Raw genomic sequence first — 22,249 nt, forward strand, 5'->3', positions numbered from 1 at the left:
TTTCTGAGCTACTGGATGATGTGGACCCTAACCTTTTACGTTAGGAAAGATTACAGTTATAGTGAAAAGATGATTGTGAGCTCAGAATTAAACAGGAAATGGCTATGTGTTGGGTAGACACACCGCATACACATGTGGGCAATGTGTGAACCTTGGAAGATTGTTGACCTATATTCTCAGAAGTCAATGACAGTGTGCTGTTCTTGGCTCTTTTATTTTGCCTACGACACCTGTAGCTATGGGATGGTATTTCTGTAATTCTGAATAGTAGTTGTGACAGGTTTAATTGCACCTTGTGTGTTGTATTACCTGGTAATACATTTCCATGTCATTTCTAAGTGTCTCATGTAGCCAGTTTTGTACATGTTGTAATCCACTGGAAAAAAAAAATGACACAAGCAAGGAATGTTAACACATATTTAACCACTACCAAATTACTTTTGAGGAAAGAAACAAACTTTCTCAATTGTGTTATCCCCATACTTGGACAAATGGAATAAGCCTAAAAAAATAGCTAAAATATTTATTTAATTAATACATGAATGAATGTTATATTGTTAAAGGAATGCCACTACTTAAAATACCATTTTTTTTTCACATTAGAAACATTCATCATTAGAAACTAAGCCTAATAAAATTTTGCAAAGAAAAACGACAATTTTCTATTACATATATATAATTTATTTTTAAATAGCATAGGTATTATTTACTGATACAGCACTTAGCTTATCATGCATGAGGCCTTAGGGTCAGTCTCCATCACTTCAAGAATAATAATAATAGCAGTATAGATTTTAGTATGTTTATCCTATATTATATGGCTAATATCCACTTCTAAGTGACCATATACCATGTTCTTCTTTCTGCCTTCAGGTTGCAAACAACAAGAAGTCCCTAGGGAAGATGTTCAGTCCTCACTCAGAAGGACAAATGTGATCGATATTGGAAGCAGAAGAAGACAGGGAACAGGAGAGGAGCTTACCACAGAGGGCCTCTGAAAGACTACTGATTGAAATAACGAAGCAGAGGTGAGACACGTACCCAAATTTTGAGCAGAGTGCATGAAATTTTATGAAAGAAGGGGGAGATAGAAAGAACTGGAGGGGACAGGAGCTCCAAACCATAGGCTGAGTCTCCAAGTGGGTGCCCTAGTAAGGGGAGCAGGGGCTTTGTCTGGCATGAACTCAATGACAGTCTCTCTGATCACCTACCCCTGGAGGTGGTGCAGCCTTGCAAGGCCACAGAGGAAGATAATGCAACCAGTCCTGATGAGACCTGATAGGCTAGGGTCAAATAGAAGTGGAGGATGACCTCCCCTATCAGTGGACTAGGAGAGGAGCATAATGGGAGAAGAGGGAAGGAGGGTGGGATTGGGAGGAGATGAGGGAGGGGGCGACAACAGTGATACAAATTAAATAAACTTTAATAAATGATAATTTTTAAAAGATAAAAAAAATAATAAACACTATGGTCTTTTTCCATGATAATGGTCTCTATAGGTTCAAGAATGCTTGGTTCCCAGCTGATAAAACTGGGTAGAGTTACTAGGCATGGTCTGTTTTGAGGTTTGAAAAGATTTGAGAAATTTCAAGTGTCACTTTCCCTGCCTTGTGCTGTGTCTCAAGATGTATGGTCTCGGGGCTGCTCCAGTACCATGCACCCGGGCCTGCTGCCATGCTCCCTACCATGAAGCTCATGGTAGGGACTCAACTGTCTGAAACTGTAAGGCCCAAATGAACTTTTTTCTATATGTTGTCTAGGCCATGGTGTCTCTTCACAGAAATATAAATTTAACTAAGAATAACCCGTATAACTCACATTATAAGAGAAATATGGAAATTGTAAATACTTAAAAATAATCCTAGTGGCTTTTGAAATGTAACAGTATCAGTGCCTGATTGTGGCATGCTTCTTCTAAGTCTGGGTGGTCTGTTTGGTCATGTTCCCTCATAGCTGTGCACTTGACTTGGGAGGAGAGGTGGCAAGGGCAGATACAGGCAGACTGAACTGTGCAGAGGGCTGAAGATGACTGCTAGTGACCTATTGATCTTTGTGAACCTGACTTCTGATTGAGACTGCCATTACTTCTGCTGGCACTGCCCTGACCAAAGGCCCTTTGAAAGTGACACATTGTTTCTTCTTGAATTAAGATGATTCATAGCAGTTCAAAACTTTGAAATAGGTTATTACAAAGTTTCCGTGCTTTCAAATTATTTTAGTGAAAACATCAACCTTGGCAATCATGCTTACAATGAGTTATTATTGGCATATATTTTAAAAACACAGAGCTGCACACTGGCTTTTGTTGTTGATGGTGATGGTGGTGGTGGTTTGGTTTGGATTGGTTTGGTTTTTCATGACAGGGTTTCTCTGTGGAGCCTTCGCTATCCTGAACTCACTTTGCAGATCAGCCTGCTCTTGAACTTATAGAGATCTACCTGCTCCTGCCTCTCTGCGTGCTGGGATTAAAGCCATGCGCCACCGTGCCAGGATACACTGCACACTGTTAACAAACACATATACATTACAAATGCAAAATACAAACTAGGGAAGCAAAGTTTGTAATCTTTGTTGTCAGATAATGAAAGAGAGTAACACTGAGAAGAAAAGCAAGAGCAATGACAACATTATTGGTAAATATTTGAATTTTTAATTGAAGCTTTATATTTGAGCAAAAGTATATTTATTTAGAAAATAAACTTAAAGGATGTTGTAATTTGTTCAAATAGCATATATAACTGCCTAAAGCTTTGAGGTTTTCCACTTCCTCATTTGTAGATTTACAAAACTTTTGCCACACTTATAGAAGAATAAATAATAATGTATTGGTCACATATGATCTCATGCTCAGCTGTACAAACAAAATCCCTATAAGGTTAGAGCTGTCCTTGCTCTGGCCCCAGCGATCCCCAGAAAGGAAAAGTTTTGGTGAGAGAGGCTGCTTCCAAAGACAGTCTGTCTCAAATGATCAGACAACACCAGGACTGAGAGGCTGCAGACCTGTACCTGGCCCCTTGCAACTGCACACGATTCTCATCACAATCCCCTTTGGAACTACAAGTATTTCCCTCTTTCATTGCAGACCGCCATTACCCACAAAAGAGTGTCCTTCACTGTTTGAAATCATCTCATCTGCTGAGGTCATACTCTAGTCACTTGCCTCCTATCTATTTGCTCTGTGTTCTTACGTCTGCTGGAGTAAGGATGGTGTCCTACTTCCCTATCCAATTGCTATGACAAATGAGTCTGAAAAAGATCACTTAGAAGGAAGAGAATTTATGTAACCTAACAATTCTGGGTTACAGTCCATCTTAGAATGGAAGTCACAGCAACAGAAGCTTGGAAGAGCTTGTCACATCCCTCCATTATCAAGAACAAAGAGCATAGGATGTTGGCATGGCATGCTCTGCTCATTGTCTCCATTTCGTTCAGTGCCCAGGGCCCAAACTCGGAATGGTGCTGCCCAAGTTCAGGCAGTGTCTTCCCACAGTGGTCATTGTAATCTGACACAGACATGTTCACACCCCAACCTGATCCACATAAGTCCTTGCTGAGATGCTACACTGTGATTCTACACTGAGTCAAGGGGACCAAATCAACCATCACAGGTGGAGAGTGTCTCTGAGGCTCCTGAGGCATCGAGTGCAAGCAGTTACCCTTCCTGACACTAGCCTGACGCTGAGGAACACCTCTCCCTCTGGTCCACACTATGGAAACACCCATTGCAGTCATTCTCAGGAGGAACTGACTTGTACCTTCAAGTCTCATGGAGATAATCTGTCAGTAGAAAAAACAGTCTACAAAACAGCCATTAAGGAAGCAATCGTGTCTCAGGAATCATTTAGTGCTTTTTACCCTGCTATGTCACTTTTCCTTGGGGCAATGACCAAATGCCGGTATACCCCAGATACAGAGAAAAATAACAATTCCAGAGAAGTCCAACTTGGAAAGCCAGGGAGGTTATTTGAATTCCTTACAGGAGTGTGGATGATTTAATATCACTCAGCTGTGGTATCTTCACCAGGTTCTTAGAGGTTTGTGCTCAGCTCCCCCTGCAGCCACAGATACTGTGCGCTGAGAGCACAGAAGTACACAGCCGAGTCGCTCCAGTGCACAGGGGCCTTCCTCACGTTGAAGGAAGAGTCCTTCTTGCTAAACTCAGCCTCAAAACCGTTCATGCCGTGAACCACTGAGTCTCCTGAGTAGTACCTGAGGAGAAGCTGGGGGCCGCGGCCACGGTGCTGGATGTACCAGAAGAGGTAAGGGGCTCCAACATACGAGCATTTCAGCTCCAACGACTCCCCTTCAAAGACAGTGACTTGGGCATCAGACTGGGTAACTGACTGTGTTTGGACAGCTCCTGAGAAATCAATGATAAATCGGCAAATGTGATGAGGACTTTATGATGAAAAATGATCTTCCTGAAGTTTAAGTAAGAAAAACAGCGAATTGTGTGCATCTACAAACAATAATTATACTCACCCAGGAAAAACTGTATCCCCAGGAAGGCGGTGAGGACCCAGAGCATGGCTTATTACAGGAAACACCGCTGATGCCTGTATGAAAAAGCATGGTTCAAGCAGGATAGTGGCTGCGGTTCCCAGTTTTTGGGGACAGGTGGCGCAAGGTTGACAAAACAGCTTCCTTGTTTAGGTGAAATTCTTAAGAAAAAGAAAAACCTGAAGATGTGTTCCTGGTCCTCACTTTCTGGACTCTTGAGTGTCTTCAATTGGCAGGTACTCTGCAAGATGCAGGGGAAGACTGAGTTGAAAGTTAAGATCAGAAATGAAGACCTCTAGTCTGTGCAATGTCACCCTCTCTCGGCCAGTGCAGGATGATGACTTTCCCCCTCTTTTTCTTTTCTTTTTTTTTCACCATTTTTTTTTTTATTAATTTAATCTCCTTAAAGCCTGATCTCAGCTCCCTTTCCTCCCAGTCCTGCCTTCACACTCCCTGCCCCCAATCCCTGCCCCCACTCTCCCCTCTTGTTTTTCTCAAAGAAGGTGAGGGCCCCCAAGTCTTATCAACCCACCCAGGCACCTCAAGTCACAGAGGGACTAAATGCATTCTCTCCCACTGGGGCCTAAAAAGGCAGCCAAACTAGGGCAAAGGCATCCAGTGGTAGGCAACAGAGTCAGAGACAGCCCCTGCTCCCATTGTTAGGGGACACACAGATGAAGACTTTTTGAAACAAAATAGGGCATTATTTCTGTCTAGAGTGCAATTTGTGTTTCTAAACTAATCTATATTGTGTCAAATCCTAACCTAAAGAAAAACAAGCTGTGTATAATGGAAGGATAATTTTCTTTAGGAAAAAAAATGATCATATGATGAAGCCATTAAATTTGGGGCTCATTGGGTATAAAAGCAGTAAGCTGCAAGAGCCTGTCACATAGTCAAAACCCAGAGACTGAAGCTTTAAGCTGTGCTTTTTTTCAATGTGGGCAGCCAGAGAAAATTCTGCCTTCCCCACCATTTTCTCATTAGCATTTTTGTAGAGAACCAGAACAAAGGAAATCAGTTTGACATTCAGTCTTATCCCATCTATGGCCAGATTGCTCTTAGATCTAAGGTTCTCTCTCTCTCTTTCTCTCTCTCCCTTTGTGTGTGTATGTGTCTCTCTCTCTCTCTGTATCTCTTTGATGTGTGTGTCTCTCTCTGTCTCTCTGTGTGTGTGTGTGTGCCTGTGTGTGCATGTGTGTGTGTGTATGCACGTGCTTGACTCTCTCCCATTCTCAGTGTATTGGGGAGGATTTACAGAAACAAGGCCAATATGACAGAGTCTTGTAAGCCTTCTCAACTCTAATGCTCTCTCTCCCACCATCTCTCCCACTTTTTCCTCACCTCCACACACCCAACCCTTGTTTAACTTACAACAAACAATTCATTAGTGGTGTTTGCCTGCAGATTCCTTCTTACAGAATGAAGGCCACAAATGCTCTTACAATTCAGATGCAGTGCTCTCTCACTATGCCCCTATCATAGCCATTACTTATGCAGAAACATTCAAGTTAATCTTCTCAGGCTGGCCTTTATAAGCCTTTGGGGGCAGTGAGCATCCGATCAAGGAATGTTCTGGTAGATATAAAGATAGTTACATTGATGCAAGGGCCTGTGGGACATGCATATAATATAGTAGTCTAACATGTGAACCCTTGCCTCAGAATTAAACAAACGTATCTATTTTAATCAGACTTGTGAAGACCCAGTGGCTTTAGATAAGCAATAATGATAACACAATACTGAGAAGAGACAGCAAAATGCTAGTATCAATTTTTCTGGCCAGTTTGGGGATGATTCACCATCAAAGAAACAAGAGACTGATGAAGCTTCTTATAACACACACACACACACACACACACACACACACACACACACAGACCTTGAGAGGTTTTAGAATTAAGAAATGAGTAAAAGAAGATTTGCAAGAGCCATGGACTCCTTAGGGGAGCACCAATGAAGCAGAGTCCAGAGAAATAGAAACTGTTAGTATTTTGGAACACAACCTGCTTCTGGGTTACCTAGCAACTTATGATGTCATTATGTGTCACTGGCCAGGTGGCCACACCTGGAAGGCTTGGTTACCTTGCCTCTTAAAGGGACAACCCGACATGTGGTTGCTCTCTTACTCCTCTCTATTACTCTCTCTCTCTCTCTCTCTCTCTCTCTCTCTCTCTCTCAGCACCCCTCCCCTTTCTCTCTCTTTCCCCATCATGTCCTGTTCTCCCTTCCCTCCATACCCACCTAATAAACCTCTTGCATCAGTAGACAGACTCATCTTTTAATAATCTAACATTGGTGCGTGGCTGGGAAAGGGTCTCCCTGGCTTTGCTAGGACCCCTTTTGGACTCCTTTAATCTAATAGGGCCATGAATGGTTGCAACCTATTTTCTCTGCTCTATACCTAAAAACCTCCACTTTTCTCTCAACTGCCCTCATGCTTGTGCAAGGCTGCGCTGCTCTCTCTGCCCTCCCTGGTTTCCCGGGCTGCCTCCACTCTCCCCAGGCTTGGATCCCTGTGCATAGGACCCAGCTGTCTGCTGCAGCTGCCTGAGACATGGTGGCTGTTTCTGGACCCTTTGGCCCCAGCAGAGTAGCGTGTTTGGCAGTGATGGTAAGAGCTATGCCCGGGTCCTCTGTGCGGAGAACCAAAGGGACCCTGTGTGTTGCTATTCCTGTGCCGAACTTGGCAAGCCTAAGGAACCATGCGTTGCTATCCCAGTGCCAAACTCCCACCACACCATGGTAATAGCCCTGCCCCGGCAAGTGCTCCGAGCCTCAGCATAAAAAAATAAGCTTGCAAAACTTGACACGCTGATTTAGGTAAGAAATTTCTAAAAAACCAATGTAGCCGCAGAGATTTTAAAATTTCCCACGACATCTCTGAAGCCATATTGGTTTGGGGAGGAAATGGTCAGAAACATAGCCTCATCATAGACTTTCACATGGGTGTGTTTCCAACATTTTGAGTTCAGGCAACGGGGCTCCGCCTTTCCATGAGCTTGCCCCTCCCCCACCAAGCTGCTTTCCTTTTGCTCCTGGCTCCATCCTTTCTTCTAAGAGGCTATTTAGTGCCCAAGTGGGTTACATAGTAATGGGAACAGGGACTGCCTCTGACATAATCTGATTGGCCTGCTCTTTGATCACTTCCCCCTGAGGGGGGAGCAGCCTTACCAGGCCACAAAAGATGACAATGCAGCCACTCCTGATGTGATTTGATAGACTAAGATCAGAAGGAAGGAGAGGAGGACCTCCCCTATCAGTGGACTTGGGAGGGGCTTGCGTGAAGAAGGGGTAGGGAGGGTGGGACTGGGAGGGGAGGAGGGAGGGGCTTATGGGGGGATACAAAGTGAATAAAGTGTAAGTAATAATAAATAAATAAATAAAAATTTTAAAAAAGAGGCTATTTCCAAGCTTTTTTTCTTCCTGATTTCGGAACACTCTACTCTTATATTTTAAAATGCTTTAAATTCTTAATTTAATGCTTTATATAATTTTCTCATTAGGTTTACATTTATAAGTCTTAATCATAATTAACTGTTTATTTTATCTTTTAAACTAGGCTACAACGACAAGCCTCATTTTAAATTGGTATGGACTTTTATAAAAATTCAAAGTTACATTTTACTATCTATGATTCAACCCTGCTTCAAAAGAAATTTTATATAATAATAAAAAAATTCAAGGTTATAAATGTCTATTCAAATTAAGTTGGTTATTACAAATTATTACAAGCTGCAGCTTGGGCTCACACCCCCTACCACCAAAGTGGTGAGAGCAGAGAGCCCCATGCTCAGGTTAGGTGGGTGATTTAAAGATTCTGATCCCTCCCAGCATGTCCAAAGCAGGGGTGATTCCTGCCTGGCAAGCATGTATTGGTCAAAACGCAAAAGAGATGTTGTATTTTGAATTAATTAGCTATAGGAAAATCCCCAAACCATTATGATCTGGTGTCCCTCCCTAGGTGGATGGGCCAATGTTCTAATAACTTTATCTCTAATGGGCAGGAAAAGCATGCAGTAAGACTAGTTCTTCCCCTCAGGGAATTAAGGCTGGACATATCTCCACCCAGCTAGCCTTCGTTCAAGCCTGTGCTTTAAACTTTAAAATAATAGCCACTGATTTTTAATCTTTTAGTCTCTCAGGTACTAGAATGGTAAACAATTTTTTTCTATGTTTTCATTTTTCAGTCTGTCTTGTCAGTGAAAAGGGTTTTGTTTTGTTTTGTTGCTTTGTTTTGTTTTTAAAGAACTGTGTATTGCCTGGTGGTATTAACTAACTTCATGGTTCTTCTCTTTTGATTGAAATGTTTTCCTGCTTCTATTTAATGTAATTATTTTAAGTTGTAGATTGAAACAAAAGAAACTCTGATATTGTATTGCTTTTGAAGGATTTTGTTATTGTTGTTTTGCTTTCTCTTTTACTCTTTATGCCAATATTTCTCTATTTCTGAGTTTTGGGTGTTGTGTGAGATTATAATTCAGAAAATTTTAGTATCACCATTTTTGTTATTATACAAAACCTCAATGCCATATGGGATACACCCTCTCTGTAAGTTCTTGGTCAAGAAGGACCCAGAGGTCCCCTAAATATTGAAATCTACCCCAGTTCTATAGTGTCAAACTCTCTATCACACCACATCCCTGGGAGGAGGTGCTAAAACCTTAAGGAACTCCAAAGAGAATGCACATAAAAAGTCTAGAATAATAACTCCTCATCTTGGGCATTCAATATGATGTACTTGACATATAAAGTAAAAAAGACACATGAAATTGAAGTGAAATTGATTCATAAACTAAGTTCATAATATTCTTCTGTGGTGTACTTTTCCATTTACATAGCATATTTCACAGAGCACCATAGAGATTCCTGGCCTAATAAATATCTTACTTGAGAAATTACTGTATTGATTGGGATACTGGGAGGTACTATAAATAAAATAAAGAAAACCTTCTGCTGTATAAACATCCTTAAATGACACATTTACTCCCTCTACACTCACTTCCACTCCTCATAATATTTCTACAATGCAGTGAGGGACATAGCTGCAGACACACTTTCATTTACCAGGAAGAGAAGGAAAAGTTAAAAATTCTCCCACCAGCATAGCAATGCCAAGTATGGTTTCCAAACATAGCACTAACCCCCCATCCCTGTGAATTTATTTCAAATCAACCTCAAGCAGACCTGGGAGGAAAACAGATAGAAGAGCCTGTCCTCCTGATTTTTTTTTCTGGCATTAATGCTACAACAGGAATTTGACTTCAGTTTAGCGCTGGACTCCCTTATTGCACTAGGCTTTCTCATAATTTAGCACATGAACACTGTAGGGCAGCAATGAAGGCAGTATAACCAGCATAAATATTTTAGCTGGACACCAGATGGCGCTGCTTCAATGATACACTACCGCCCCCTCCATGGAGAGCATTGAGAGACTGATTTTCAATAAAGAAAAACAGATTCAGACATTCTTACACTGTGGTGAGCCTTGTCTGAATGCATACAGGATGGTACTGTAAATCTCACCAAAACTCTATGGCTGGGAGATCATACACCTTGTGGATAAACCCATTCTTTTCCTACATAAACATAGTATCAAATTACATTTTACACATGAATCTCATAAAAAAGGAGGAAAATTGTGGACTTATAATGTATATTATTAATCAAGGTGACAGAAGCTAAAAAAAAAAAAAAACATGTTCTCTGTCATATGACCATCATAGACAGAAGCTACAAAACATGTTCTCCATCATATGACGATCATAGACAGGTATGTATGTATAAACATGCAAACTAAAGTACAGACCTCAACAGAGAAGCTTCTCTATGCAATGGAGAACCATTCATGAAGAAACTCAAAACTGGACAAAACACAGAGAAATACTCTCTGTGGATTGCACAGCCATAAACGGTTCATCTATAACGGACAGACACCACACACACACACACACACACACCTCAATAACCTTCTTGGAAGAGAGGGTGGAACATGTGAAAATAATGGCTTCTGGACTTGACAAAACTATTGTGCTTGTGAACTCACACATCTGCACTTGACTGCACAAGACCTGCACAATATCAAGCCAGCATTCCAGCATGGATGGGAGAGATCCAGGACTCTCACAACTAGCTATGGAATTGTTGACAGTTGAAGACTGTTAGAAGAAGGAGAACACTGTTCTTTGTTTCTTTATTTCTCTCTCTCTCTCTCTCTCTCTCTCTCTCTCTCTCTCTCTCTTTGTTTTTTGTTTATTTTAGCCAGGATTTCTGTCTGTACCCTTTGTACCCTTGCTTGTGTTGGACTTGCTTTGCAGAGCAGGCTGGCTTTGAACTCACAGTGACTGGCCTGCCTCTGACTCCCTGAGTGCTAGGATTAAAGGCAGACATCACCGTATCTGGCTATGAATCAGTTTTCTTTTGGGTTTTTCCTGTTCCAGTGGGTGGTGCCATGTCCACTTATAAATGGGCAGCAGTAATTGGACTTGGACGGTTTCTTAAAAGGAGAGAATGTTAGGAGATGGGAGGGTCTGATAAATATGGGAGGGGTGGGCAGGGTACTTAAATTAGATGGTGACTGAGTAGATAACTCATTGCCTCACACATGGTAACTTCAATATATCAACTCTGTGTTAGTGAGACCCTTTCTTTCCCAATATGAGGCTCATTTATTTCTTCTTCCATCTATATGTGTTTTCTGACGAAAGCTTCCAGAATACTTAACTACCACTTTCCCTGCTGGTAGTCACATATTTATCTACCCTGTTTGACTACAGTAACACAGAGGATAACTTAAAAATGCACATGAAACACACAATGAAGCGTCACTATTTTTTTTTCCTAGTGAGTAAGCTTGGAAATGGCTCCATTTTCATATTTTATAGCTTATTTTTCTTACGACTCCATGAAATTTTATAAATTCTGAAAGTTAGCCTTTTCATAAATATGTGTCCCAGAGATGGATACAAGGGCACATCTTTATAGTCCCAGTTACTTAGGAAGAATAAAGCAGGAAAACTATGAATCCAGTAGTTTCTGGCTTGCCTAAGCAACATAGAATGAACCCTGTTCTAAAAAAGAAATCTAAAAACAATCCATCTGAATACATGGCCAGGTCATGTGCCCATGTGGTCAGCATCACTTGTTGCTACTGCCATATGGAGTCTCAGTTCTGCATGTGAAAATGTCTTTAATATTTTAAACAACAAGATCATGTCATGTAATCTAATCATAAGTAATAATTTAGAATCACAACTTTATAATTTTCTGTATTTACATAAATTTATATACATGTATAATATATATATATATATATAAGTTACATATGCTTGTTAAAATTCTGAATTATTTTTGAGTGTTAATTGTCTCTTGGTTAGCAGAAATACTCCTTAGCTTTTAAAAAATCCTACGAGAATGAGTGTAATACCTGACACTTGAATTGTGAGGGTGGAGGTTTGCTTTGCTACTACCTTTGTTAATGTGCAATAAGATTTAAGAAGCTATTTTAATTTTTCTTTTGTTTAAATTTTCTTTTAGCTTAAATGTGGTCACTTTTGAAGAAAGTTATATGAGATGCCAAGAGTAATATGTACTTTGTGGCCATTCAATGAAATATTCTATAGATGTCCCATAAGCCATTTTGTCTATGTGAAGTTTATCTCTAATCCTTCATGGCTAACTTTTTTGTGTAGATTATTTACCTATTGGGCAGAATAAGAGTGATGTCACCCATTATTATGCTACTTATTACATCTGGGTGTGTCTGTTTCTGTCTAGCATAGTTTTCTTTACAAACTATCACTGGCACATATAATTAAAAATGCTCTATGTTTTTGCTGGATTGTTCCCTTTGTCCATGTACCTTTGTGCCTTCTGACTGTTTATGGCTTGAAATCTGCTTTTCAGATAATGAGCACAGCTACTTCTGCTTGCTCTTGAGTTCCAAATTCTTAGAATGATATCTTTCACCCTTTCACTTTCTGTATGTGTATACCATTGTCAGTGAGGTGAGTTTCTTGAAGACAGCATACTGCTAAGTATGTGGTGTCTTTTAATTGATGAACATAGACCATTTACACTTGGGGTTATTGTGAAGGTATGCCATTTTATTCTTTCTGATTATTTCCATTCCTTTTATTCTTCATCCTTTGCTCATCTTAAAATCTTACTGTTACTGAGATAATGTCTTTATTGTTGAGTAATTTGTCTATTCTTTCCAGAAGTCTCGGGATTCTTGAATAATAATAATTCCTCACTTGTGTGCAATATTCCTTTAGAACCTCTGAGGTGCAGTTCATGATCTGGAAGATAAGGCTGAATCAATACAAGAGCTGTACCTCTTCCAAGCCCAGCCTCTTCCATCTCATCTTATTTTCCTCAATTGTTCATGGGCAATAAAAGAGCATTATTTCATTTCTTTTAATCCTAACACAAGTATTGAAATTGTTATCATAGTAGACTCCATAGCAAATGAACCTAAATCAGTTACTTTCTGTGACTGTGATAAAGTACTGAAGCAAAAAGAAAGTTATGGAAGACTTTATTTTGGCTTAAAGTTACAGAGGAATAAGAGTCCATCTTGGTGGGAAACAGACAAGACAGTGAGCAGCAGGCATGGCAGCTGGAGCAGGAAGCTGAGAGATCACATCTTCAACCAAGAGCTGGAAGCAGAGAGAGTGTTAGCTGGAAATGGGGTGAGGCTGTAACTCTGAAGGCCCAGCCCCAGGGACTAGCTTCACCAGCAAGGCCTCATCTCAGTGTGTTCCCACAGACAGTGCTACCACCTGGGTACCAGGTCTTCAGTGTGTGAGAACATGAGGACCATTCTCATTAAAACATCATAGACCTCTTAGTAACAGAGGCCACACTCAGATTGGAACACTACCCTGGATTCTTGCCAAAATGCCACAAACCCAGAGGTTATACAATACAAAACTGAGCACAGTTTTAAATATTTTTACTGTATATCAATCTTTTACTCTTCCTCAATGCCTTTTCAATATTTTTGAAAATGCCACACAGATACACAATAAAATATTGCATCTACCCCCAGTTTTCCACTAACTATACATATATATTTATATTATATAATACATTCTGTATATATTATATAATCATATATAAATATTACATAATATATTTATATATTAATTAAAATAAACACAGAAAAGCAGTGAGACAGTTATCTGAGCAAAGAGATAAACTAAAAATATATAACATAATTATATATGTATATGGATAGATAGATAGATAGATAGATAGATAGATAGATAGATAGATAGATAGATAGATTTCTCCCCAACAAGCTCCTCTCCAGATTGAGGTCCTTTTTTCCCTATAATCTACTATGTCCAGTTAGTGTGTTACCATATGTCCATTCCGGGCCATACCCTGGACCATATGAAACTCACCAGTGGCCATATTTTAATTAAGAATGATTATCCCATGGGGTGGGAGAGATAGATGATTCAGGGGTTAAGTACACTGGCCGCTCTTCCAAATGACCTATGTTCAATTTCCAGAACCTACATGGAGCTCACATCTATTTGTAACCTTAGTTCCAGGGACCTGACATCCTCACACAGATATCCTTGCAGGAAAAGGGCCAATGCACATATAATAATAATAATAATAATAATAATAATAATAATAATGATGATGATGATGAAAAAGATTTACTCTGTCTCTGTTTATATCTACCTATCATGGTAAAATATAATGTCTTTTAAATACATGCTTTGGAGTGTTTCACATTATTATTCCATGATCTGGAAACATTTGTTCAGTCTCCACTTCTAAACAGTGAGAATGTATAAAAAATCCTGGTTCTGTAGCATCCTTTTAGTAAGTGTGTATGTGAACACACCTAACCAAATATCCAGTCCTTGATGTACAGGTTTCCCTGGAATCGTAGACTATATAAACAGTGTCTTGAGAGACTAAGATAAAGGAAGTACATTACTTACTCCCAGGGAGATCTGTTATATAACATTTTCATGTATCCAAGAATGATAAAATCCAGAGCTACTGAACTGACTTGTGGTATATCTTCAGTGAGCACCCACTGAATATACCAAATGAGGGGACATTTTCAGCATTTTAAATAGTAATAAATGGAGGTACTTATGGTGACACAAGCTTGTAATCCCATATCTTGGGGTGAGACAGAAGGGGCAAGAGTTTTAGGTCAGCTTAGGCTCCACAACAAAATCTTATCCAAAGCTAAATGAATTAATGAAAGCAAATACAGGAAGGCAGTGGATTAGACAGTTAACAAATCTAAGAGACAAACTACAAATGAGAGAAAATCTTGCCAGCTGCTCAACTGACAGAAGATAAAACCACACATACAAAAAATCCTAAACAATAAAAAGAATCAATCAAAAAATGGGTTTGGGCACAGAGAATTATCAAAAGAAAAAATGCAAATGGCCAATAATGAAAGCATTGAACATCCTTAGTCATCAGTGAAATTAAGTTAAACTGATTTGAGACTTCATCACATCCCATTCAGAACAGCTATCCTCAAGAAATCAAATGATAACAAATGCTGATGCGGATGTTGAAAAACAGGATTTTATTCACCGTTGCTGGAAGCATAGACTGATGTGACACCTGTGATAATAAGCATAAAATGGCCCCATAAACCTAAAAGAGGAAGTGTTATGTGGCCTAACTTTGTAATTTCTTGTTATATAATTGAAGTACTCTATATCTTACTACAGAAATACTCACTCAATCCTGTTTATTGCTGCTCTGTTCAAAATTCTTTGGGAATGAAAGCATTCTATGTGTTATCAACAAAACAATGAATAATAACTTTGTGTAGTTTTATACCTATCTAATAGATAGATAGATAGATAGATAGATAGATAGATAGATACATCTATATATATATATATATATATATAGGTAGTTGGTAAATAGATACATAGAGATAAATAATAGATAGATAGACAGATAGATAGATAGATAGATAGATAGATAGATAGATAGATAGACACAGAAATAGATAGACAGACACATAGACAGATGAGTATTGCACAGAAATACTAAGGAATTGGTATGAAAATGGACACAATTGAAAAATACTACAGTGAGTTATTCAGATTTGGAGAGACAAATACATGCAAATCTTAGCTTCTAATTTTTATTTTTATGTATTCACATTAATGTGAGTGTGTGTAGACACCACACAACTAGAAAGCAGCCAATGAGAGGAGAAATTGAAGCATTAAGATAGATGAGTGGGAGGTAATAGAACCCATGATGTGCAAGTGGAAGCAGGGATACTGGGAGCAAGAAGGACTGAGTGGGAATGGGGAACCAGGAGATGGCAGAGAGGATAAGATGGAAGAAGTGACAACCAGAAGTAAATATGTATGAACCTGACATACAGAAACCTGCGACTTTCTAAGCTGTTTTTAAAAATTAAAAAACAAGAAGGTTTTATTTAAAGCTCTTAAAATCAAGGAAGCTAGAGTGTTGTAGTGGTGATGGTGGTCTTCATAACACAGCATGTGGTGAGTGTCATGGACATATATTTGTTTCCAACATTGTTACATAACCATCAGCATGTGAGAAGAGAAAAGTGGAAAATGTTTCAAATGAACCAATAGTTTGCCTTTCTCTTCAGGACTACTTCTTTTCAAAATGTTAAACTACCTTCCCAATCACTCAAGCCCTTGCTCCTCTTGCTATTAATTCCCACTGCATACAGAATAGAAACAGAAATTCTCCACTGTGTGGTCTGAGCTCTCTATAAGGCATTTTGTGACCCAGTATGTTTGTATGCAGGCTGCAGGTGCATGGGGACCACTGTATCTCAGTGCACAGAGGTAGACAGCAGAGTCACTGGGCTGGGAGTCTCTGATGTGCAGGGAAACATGCAGCCTGGCTTTATTGAGGTGAGCTGTGAATCTGCCTTCTTCCTTGTCACCATTGGAGAAGATGGACATCAGTGCTTTGGGGCCTTGCCCGGAATGCTGTCTATACCACCAAAAGTACTGAAAATTACGATCACTGGAAGTGCAGTTGAGAGAAGCCATGGCTCCCTCTGGGACACTGAGGGATTTTGGGATCTGCTCCACCTTCAGCTGGCTGCTCACCCCTGTCCAGAAAGACAAAGGTCAGACAAACAGACCTGGAGGCATAGGCATGCTAACACTCCAGAATGCTTTTTCAATATCCCTCCCACCCCTAACTAAAGATTAAAAACATATGTGTTTTCTACCATTAGCCTGGAGCAGGCAACAACTTTATATACCACACCTGGATCCCAAAGAAATTCCCAGACTTACAGCTTAAATGAAGCCACAGGACCACTAGTGAAACACTCAAGGATTTCATCTCTCCTCCCTCTTCACTTAGGATTCAGATTCTCAACTCTAAATGCATATGGTCACATTCAAAAATGTCCACATCTCCTGCTTCAGGAAACATGAAAAGCCACTTTGCTAGCTATGAGAAAAGGGACTCTCTTCACCACCTCTGCAGCACCAAGCCTTTCCTCCAGCCCTTTCTCCACCCCTCCCTCTACTTCCTGCCCTCCCTTCTTCTCTCCCACTTGAGAACTCTACTTAGGATCCCTAAGAAGACACTGCCATCTGTGGACTTACAATAGCGACAAAAGAAATAATCAAACTGTAAATTCTTCTAATGTAATTATTAAAAGTAAATTTCCTGAGAAAACAATTGGCATTTTAAACAAACCTTTGCCCCCCGAGTGTGGGTGGGGAATGAGATTGTGTGTGTGTGTGTGTGTGTGTGTGTGTGTGTGTGTGCACACTCTGCATATGTTGTCATCTTTCTCAGTAATAATCAGTATCACACACAGGCATTCACCTGCACTGGAAAACCACCTAGACATGACAGCCACAGAAATCTGAGTGAGGCTTTTCACACAGCATAAATCTAACCCTTGTCACTCCAATTCAAATACATCTACAAGCTTTACAGATGGCCTAGACAGGCTGCTTATCTAGGTTAGAGTCTAGAAAGGCCTGGGATTATTCATTTTATTTAGAGCCAGGAACATATTTGTGTGCTTGGTGCAGAACAGATGGAACTGTGTCTAGCAACTCAACAATAAATAAAACTCGGGGAACTTGTTAATTTCTCTATTTTTCTTATTCTCTCTTCTTGAATAAAGTCCTTTGAGTAGGGATTGATCATGAAAGTTGTAAATATGGTTTCTCTCCCCGTCCCTCTTTTTGACTCTCCCTCCCCTCTCCACTCCTCCCCTTTCTTCCTTATCTCTGTTCTTCCCTAACACTTCTACTTTCTCTCACTCTCCATTCCTAACATAGACATGAAGCCATCTGAACCAGGGGAATGTCTGTGCCAGAGCTGAACTGGGTCCACATAGAACAAGTCTAAAAACAACTGTCCTGCAGGAGTCTGTGAGAGCTCCACAGCCAGCAGAGTAAAGATCTATGGAGGCATGGAGGTAGTAGGATCAACATAGCCAAGTAGTTGGTTCGTGCTTCGGTCAACTGATACTGTGTTGTGTATTTTCAGGTCACTTGAATTTTGACAAAGGAGCCAAAACCATACAAGGAATAAAGAAAGCATTTTTTTTTATTTTTTTTTTTAAGTTACAATTTGTTCACTTTGTATCCCAACTCTAGCCCCCTCCTCAATCCCCTCCCAATCTCACCCTCCCTCCCTTTTCTACTCTTATGCCCCTGCCACAATCCAATGATAGGGGAGGTCCTCCTCCCCTACTATCTGACCCTAGCCTATAATCAGGTCTCATCAGGACAGTCTAGATCATTTTTCTCTGTGGCCTAGTAAGGCAACCTCTCCAGGGGGAGATGATTAAAGAGCAGGTAACTGAGTTCATGCTAGTGACTACCCCTGCTCCCCTTACTAGTGAACCCCTGTGGAGACTGAGCTGCCCATAAACAACATCTTAGCAGGGGTTTAGGTCCTCTCCATGCATGGCCCTTGGGTGATTCATCAGTCTCTGCAGGCCCTCCTGGGCCCATATTTTCAACAGATACAAGAAGATTGAAATAATCCCATGTATCTTGTCTGATCACCATGGAATAAAGCTGGACCTCAACAATAACAGAAATAGCAAAAAGCCTACACACACATGGAAACTGAACAACTTGTTACTAAATGACAGTTGGGTCAGGGAAGAAATAAAGAAAGAAATTAAAGTCTTTCTAGAAATCAATGAAAATGAAGACACAACATACCCGAACTTGTGGGACACAATGAAAGGAGTACTAAGAGGAAAGTTCATAGCACTAAGTGCCTTCAAGAAGAAATTCGAGACAGCTCATTCAAGCACCCTAATGGCTCACTTAAAAACCCTAGAAAAAGAAGAAGCAGACACACCAAGAAGGAGTAGACGGCTGGAAATAATCAAACTCAGGGCTGAAATCAATCAATTGGAAACAAATAAAACAATTCAAAGAATCAATGAAACCAAGAGCTGGTTCTTTGAGAAAATCAACCAGATCGACAAACCCTTAGCCAGGCTAACTAAAAGGCAGAGAGACACCACCCAAATCAACAAAATCAGAAATGAAAAGGGGGATATAAGTACAGACACTGAGGAAATCCAAACAATCATTAGGACTTACTTCAAAAGTCTATATGCCACAAAATTTGAAAATCTAAATGAAATGGACAATTTTCTTGATCGATTTGACTTACCAAAGCTGAATCAGGACCAGGTAAATCAACTAAATAGTCCTATATCCCCCAAAGAAATAGAAGCGGTCATCAAAAGTCTCCCATCCAAAAAAAGCCCAGGACCAGATGGCTTCAGCGCAGAATTCTACCAGACCTTCAAAGAAGAGCTAATACCAATTCTCTTCAAACTATTCCACAAAATAGAAACAGAAGGAATATTACCAAATTCATTCTATGAAGCCACAGTCACCTTGGTACCTAAACCTCACAAAGACTCAACAAAGAAAGAGAATTTCCGGCCAATCTCCCTTATGAACATTGATGCAAAAATACTTAATAAAATACTTGCAAACCGAATCCAAGAACACATCAAAGATATTATCCACTATGACCAAGTAGGCTTCATCCCAGGTATGCAGGGGTGGTTCAATATACGGAAATCCATCAATGTGATCCACCATATTAACAAACTGAAAGAAAAAAACCACATGATAATCTCCCTAGATGCTGAAAAAGGTCATTGATTTCTTTAATGAATATATTCACTTTCTCTTTCAAGACCTCTAACTTAGTCATAAAGGGTAATTTGAAATTCTTGTCATGTGCATCAGCTATCTTGTGTTTCTTGGGGCCTACTGGAGTAGGGTTTTTGGGGCTTTAATGAAGACAAATCATTCTCAGTGTTATTGTTTTTATGCTGGAATCTAAACATCTAGGTTTGTGGTCATTGTAATTCTCTGTGCTGGTGTGTGTTCTTACCTTTGTCAGATGTGCACTCTCTTCTTTGGATTCTATTCTTCTCCTTGGTTCTAAGAACAGGGTGTTGTCTGCTAGGGAATCCTTCTGATATCCTGCCCCATGTGGACACTGGATTTCAGACAGAATGTTTCTTTACAGTTGGGTGCTAACACTTAGGCAAAGGGGTGGGCTAAAAGATGTAGGGTGAGGAGATCCATGGTAGGGAAGAGATCAGGGTGTGCCATCAGGATCAGTCTAGTGTTCTGGGAATGTGGACAAATGTATGAGGACCACAGCAGACAGTCTACTACAGGGCTGAGGATGAGACTGGGGATTGGATTTAGAGGAGATGGGGGACATTGAAATTCTGAAGATCATCTGCCTGCTCTGGGTTCCCTTTCTCCTGTCTTTTCTACCTATGTATCTTTATTACAAATCTTCAGGTATACAAAGCCTGTAGCCCTCTGATAACCTGTCTTTCCAATGTTTTAGATATACATTATCTAGATGACACCTTTCCTGGCATATGTTGTTCTGCGTGAAGAAAATGACCTGTAGGTAGGTGGAGATGAAGAAAAATGACCACTGCATGGTAGCCACAGCTTTCCTGTGAAATCAATGTGACAGACACTCCATGAGTAACCACTGATATTGTAGGGTTTCAGTTTCCCCTATGAAAATCCAGCTGTGATAACATCTTCCTCTTGTTCTGCTCTGACCGTTTGTACAACTTTCACCAACCAGAGAAACTTTGGGGCACACACAGACTGGCGGAAAACAGCATGATCTAAAAGACAGATGATCAGAAGTCAGGCTTTCTTTTGCTTCTTAGGGTTTGTGCTCAACCCCCCCCCCCCCGCAGTGTCTGCCACTGTGTCAGTCAGAGCACAGTAGTACACAGCCGAGTCTGACTCCTGCACCGAGGCTTTCTGCAAGTGGAAGGAGGTGGTTCCTTTATCATATGTGGCTCCAAACCCTCTGCTGCTTCCCTTCTCACCAGCTGTGATGACTTTCAGGAGGAGATGTGGGCTTTCTCCAGGATATCGAACATACCAGAAAAGAGTTGGGTACCCTTTGGCTGACTACGTGCAGTTTATAAATAGAAAATTTCCTTCTGAGAGGGTCACTTGACCTTGTTTCTGTGTCACTGAGTCAACATGTATCCTCCCTGGAGCAAGAACAGGATATCTGTGTTACATTAACAACAAAGCTCATGGATAATTAAATATTTTTCTGACATCATAGGAGAAAGAGTGCAAATGGGAAGTCACTGACTTACCAAGCATGAACAGCATCATAGTCACTAAAGCTGGAGGAGGGTTCATCTTCAGCTACTGTTCTTGACTCTTCACACAAAGAAATGATGAAACAACATCAAATGATGAACCTGTGAAGCTTATAATTCACATAGATGATCATCTTGTGTTAGGAAACTCCACTCCCTGGTAGACAGAAATTTAACAACAGTCTCTGGCAATCCTCCTAGAGGCAGAAATGTACTCTCACCATCTACATCAATTGTAGGGCACATGTCAGACTTCAAGAGGCCCTTGACAATGTGGCCATAAACAGTGGCCATGAACATATTGACTGTCATCATTCTGAGAATTATACCTGACATGAAAGTAGAGTACATGTTATAGTAGAACAACTAATGGTCCTTCTGTTTTGGTCTTTACCAAATGATAAACTGAATGGCAAAAAGGAGGTTTTTACAATTTACTTTCACTGATCCAAACTTGTAGAAAGATACTCTGCAGGCCTCGAGTCATGGCTCAGCAATAAAGAGCACTTGGTGCACTTGCAGAGAACCCAGGTTGGATTCTCAGAACACGCACTGGTTCACAACAACTGTAACTCCAGCTCTAGGGGAAATGACTCTCTCTTCTGACTTCTGTTGGCACCAGGCACACACGGAAGAAAAACACAAATGCAGGAAAAACACTCATGTACCTAAAGTAGAATAAAAAAAAGTTTTTAAAATTTTACAAACACTTTATAAAATTATTATAAATTGACCCTAAGAGTGTGTAATCACTACTATTTGCTCTTTTTTTCTTCTGGCAGATTTTAAAGAATGGGATTGTGCTGCCCATTTACTTAGGGTGTCATTGGTGTCTTGAAAAAATGCTTGAACATTAACTGCACAGAACAACTACAAGAAAGGAAGCAGTTGAGACTGGCACAACTGATATAACACACGTGTTACACCACACTCTGCATCAATGTAGACTATGACCTTTCTTAGCTCTTTTCTGTAAATGTCATTGTGACGAGTGGTGGCAGTTGTTAGGAAACATGAAGCACACTATCATTTGGGATTGGTGAGGCATTTGTGGCTCTTTCTTGAGGATCTGCAGACAGC

At 40.2% G+C, this 22,249-nt stretch overlaps 1 gene segment (V, D, J or C); it reads right to left on the reverse strand.

The window, feature by feature from the left end:
* Window positions 1-4,028: 4,028 nt before the first annotated feature.
* On the reverse strand, window positions 4,029-4,528 carry LOC132656352 (T-cell receptor alpha chain V region PHDS58-like). The segment is given in 2 exon segments: window positions 4,029-4,357; window positions 4,483-4,528. Coding segments are annotated over 2 exon segments (375 nt in total).
* Window positions 4,529-22,249: the final 17,721 nt, after the last annotated feature.

This window comes from Meriones unguiculatus, chromosome 9, assembly GCF_030254825.1.
Source record: "Meriones unguiculatus strain TT.TT164.6M chromosome 9, Bangor_MerUng_6.1, whole genome shotgun sequence".
NCBI classification, from domain to species: Eukaryota; Metazoa; Chordata; class Mammalia; order Rodentia; family Muridae; genus Meriones; species Meriones unguiculatus.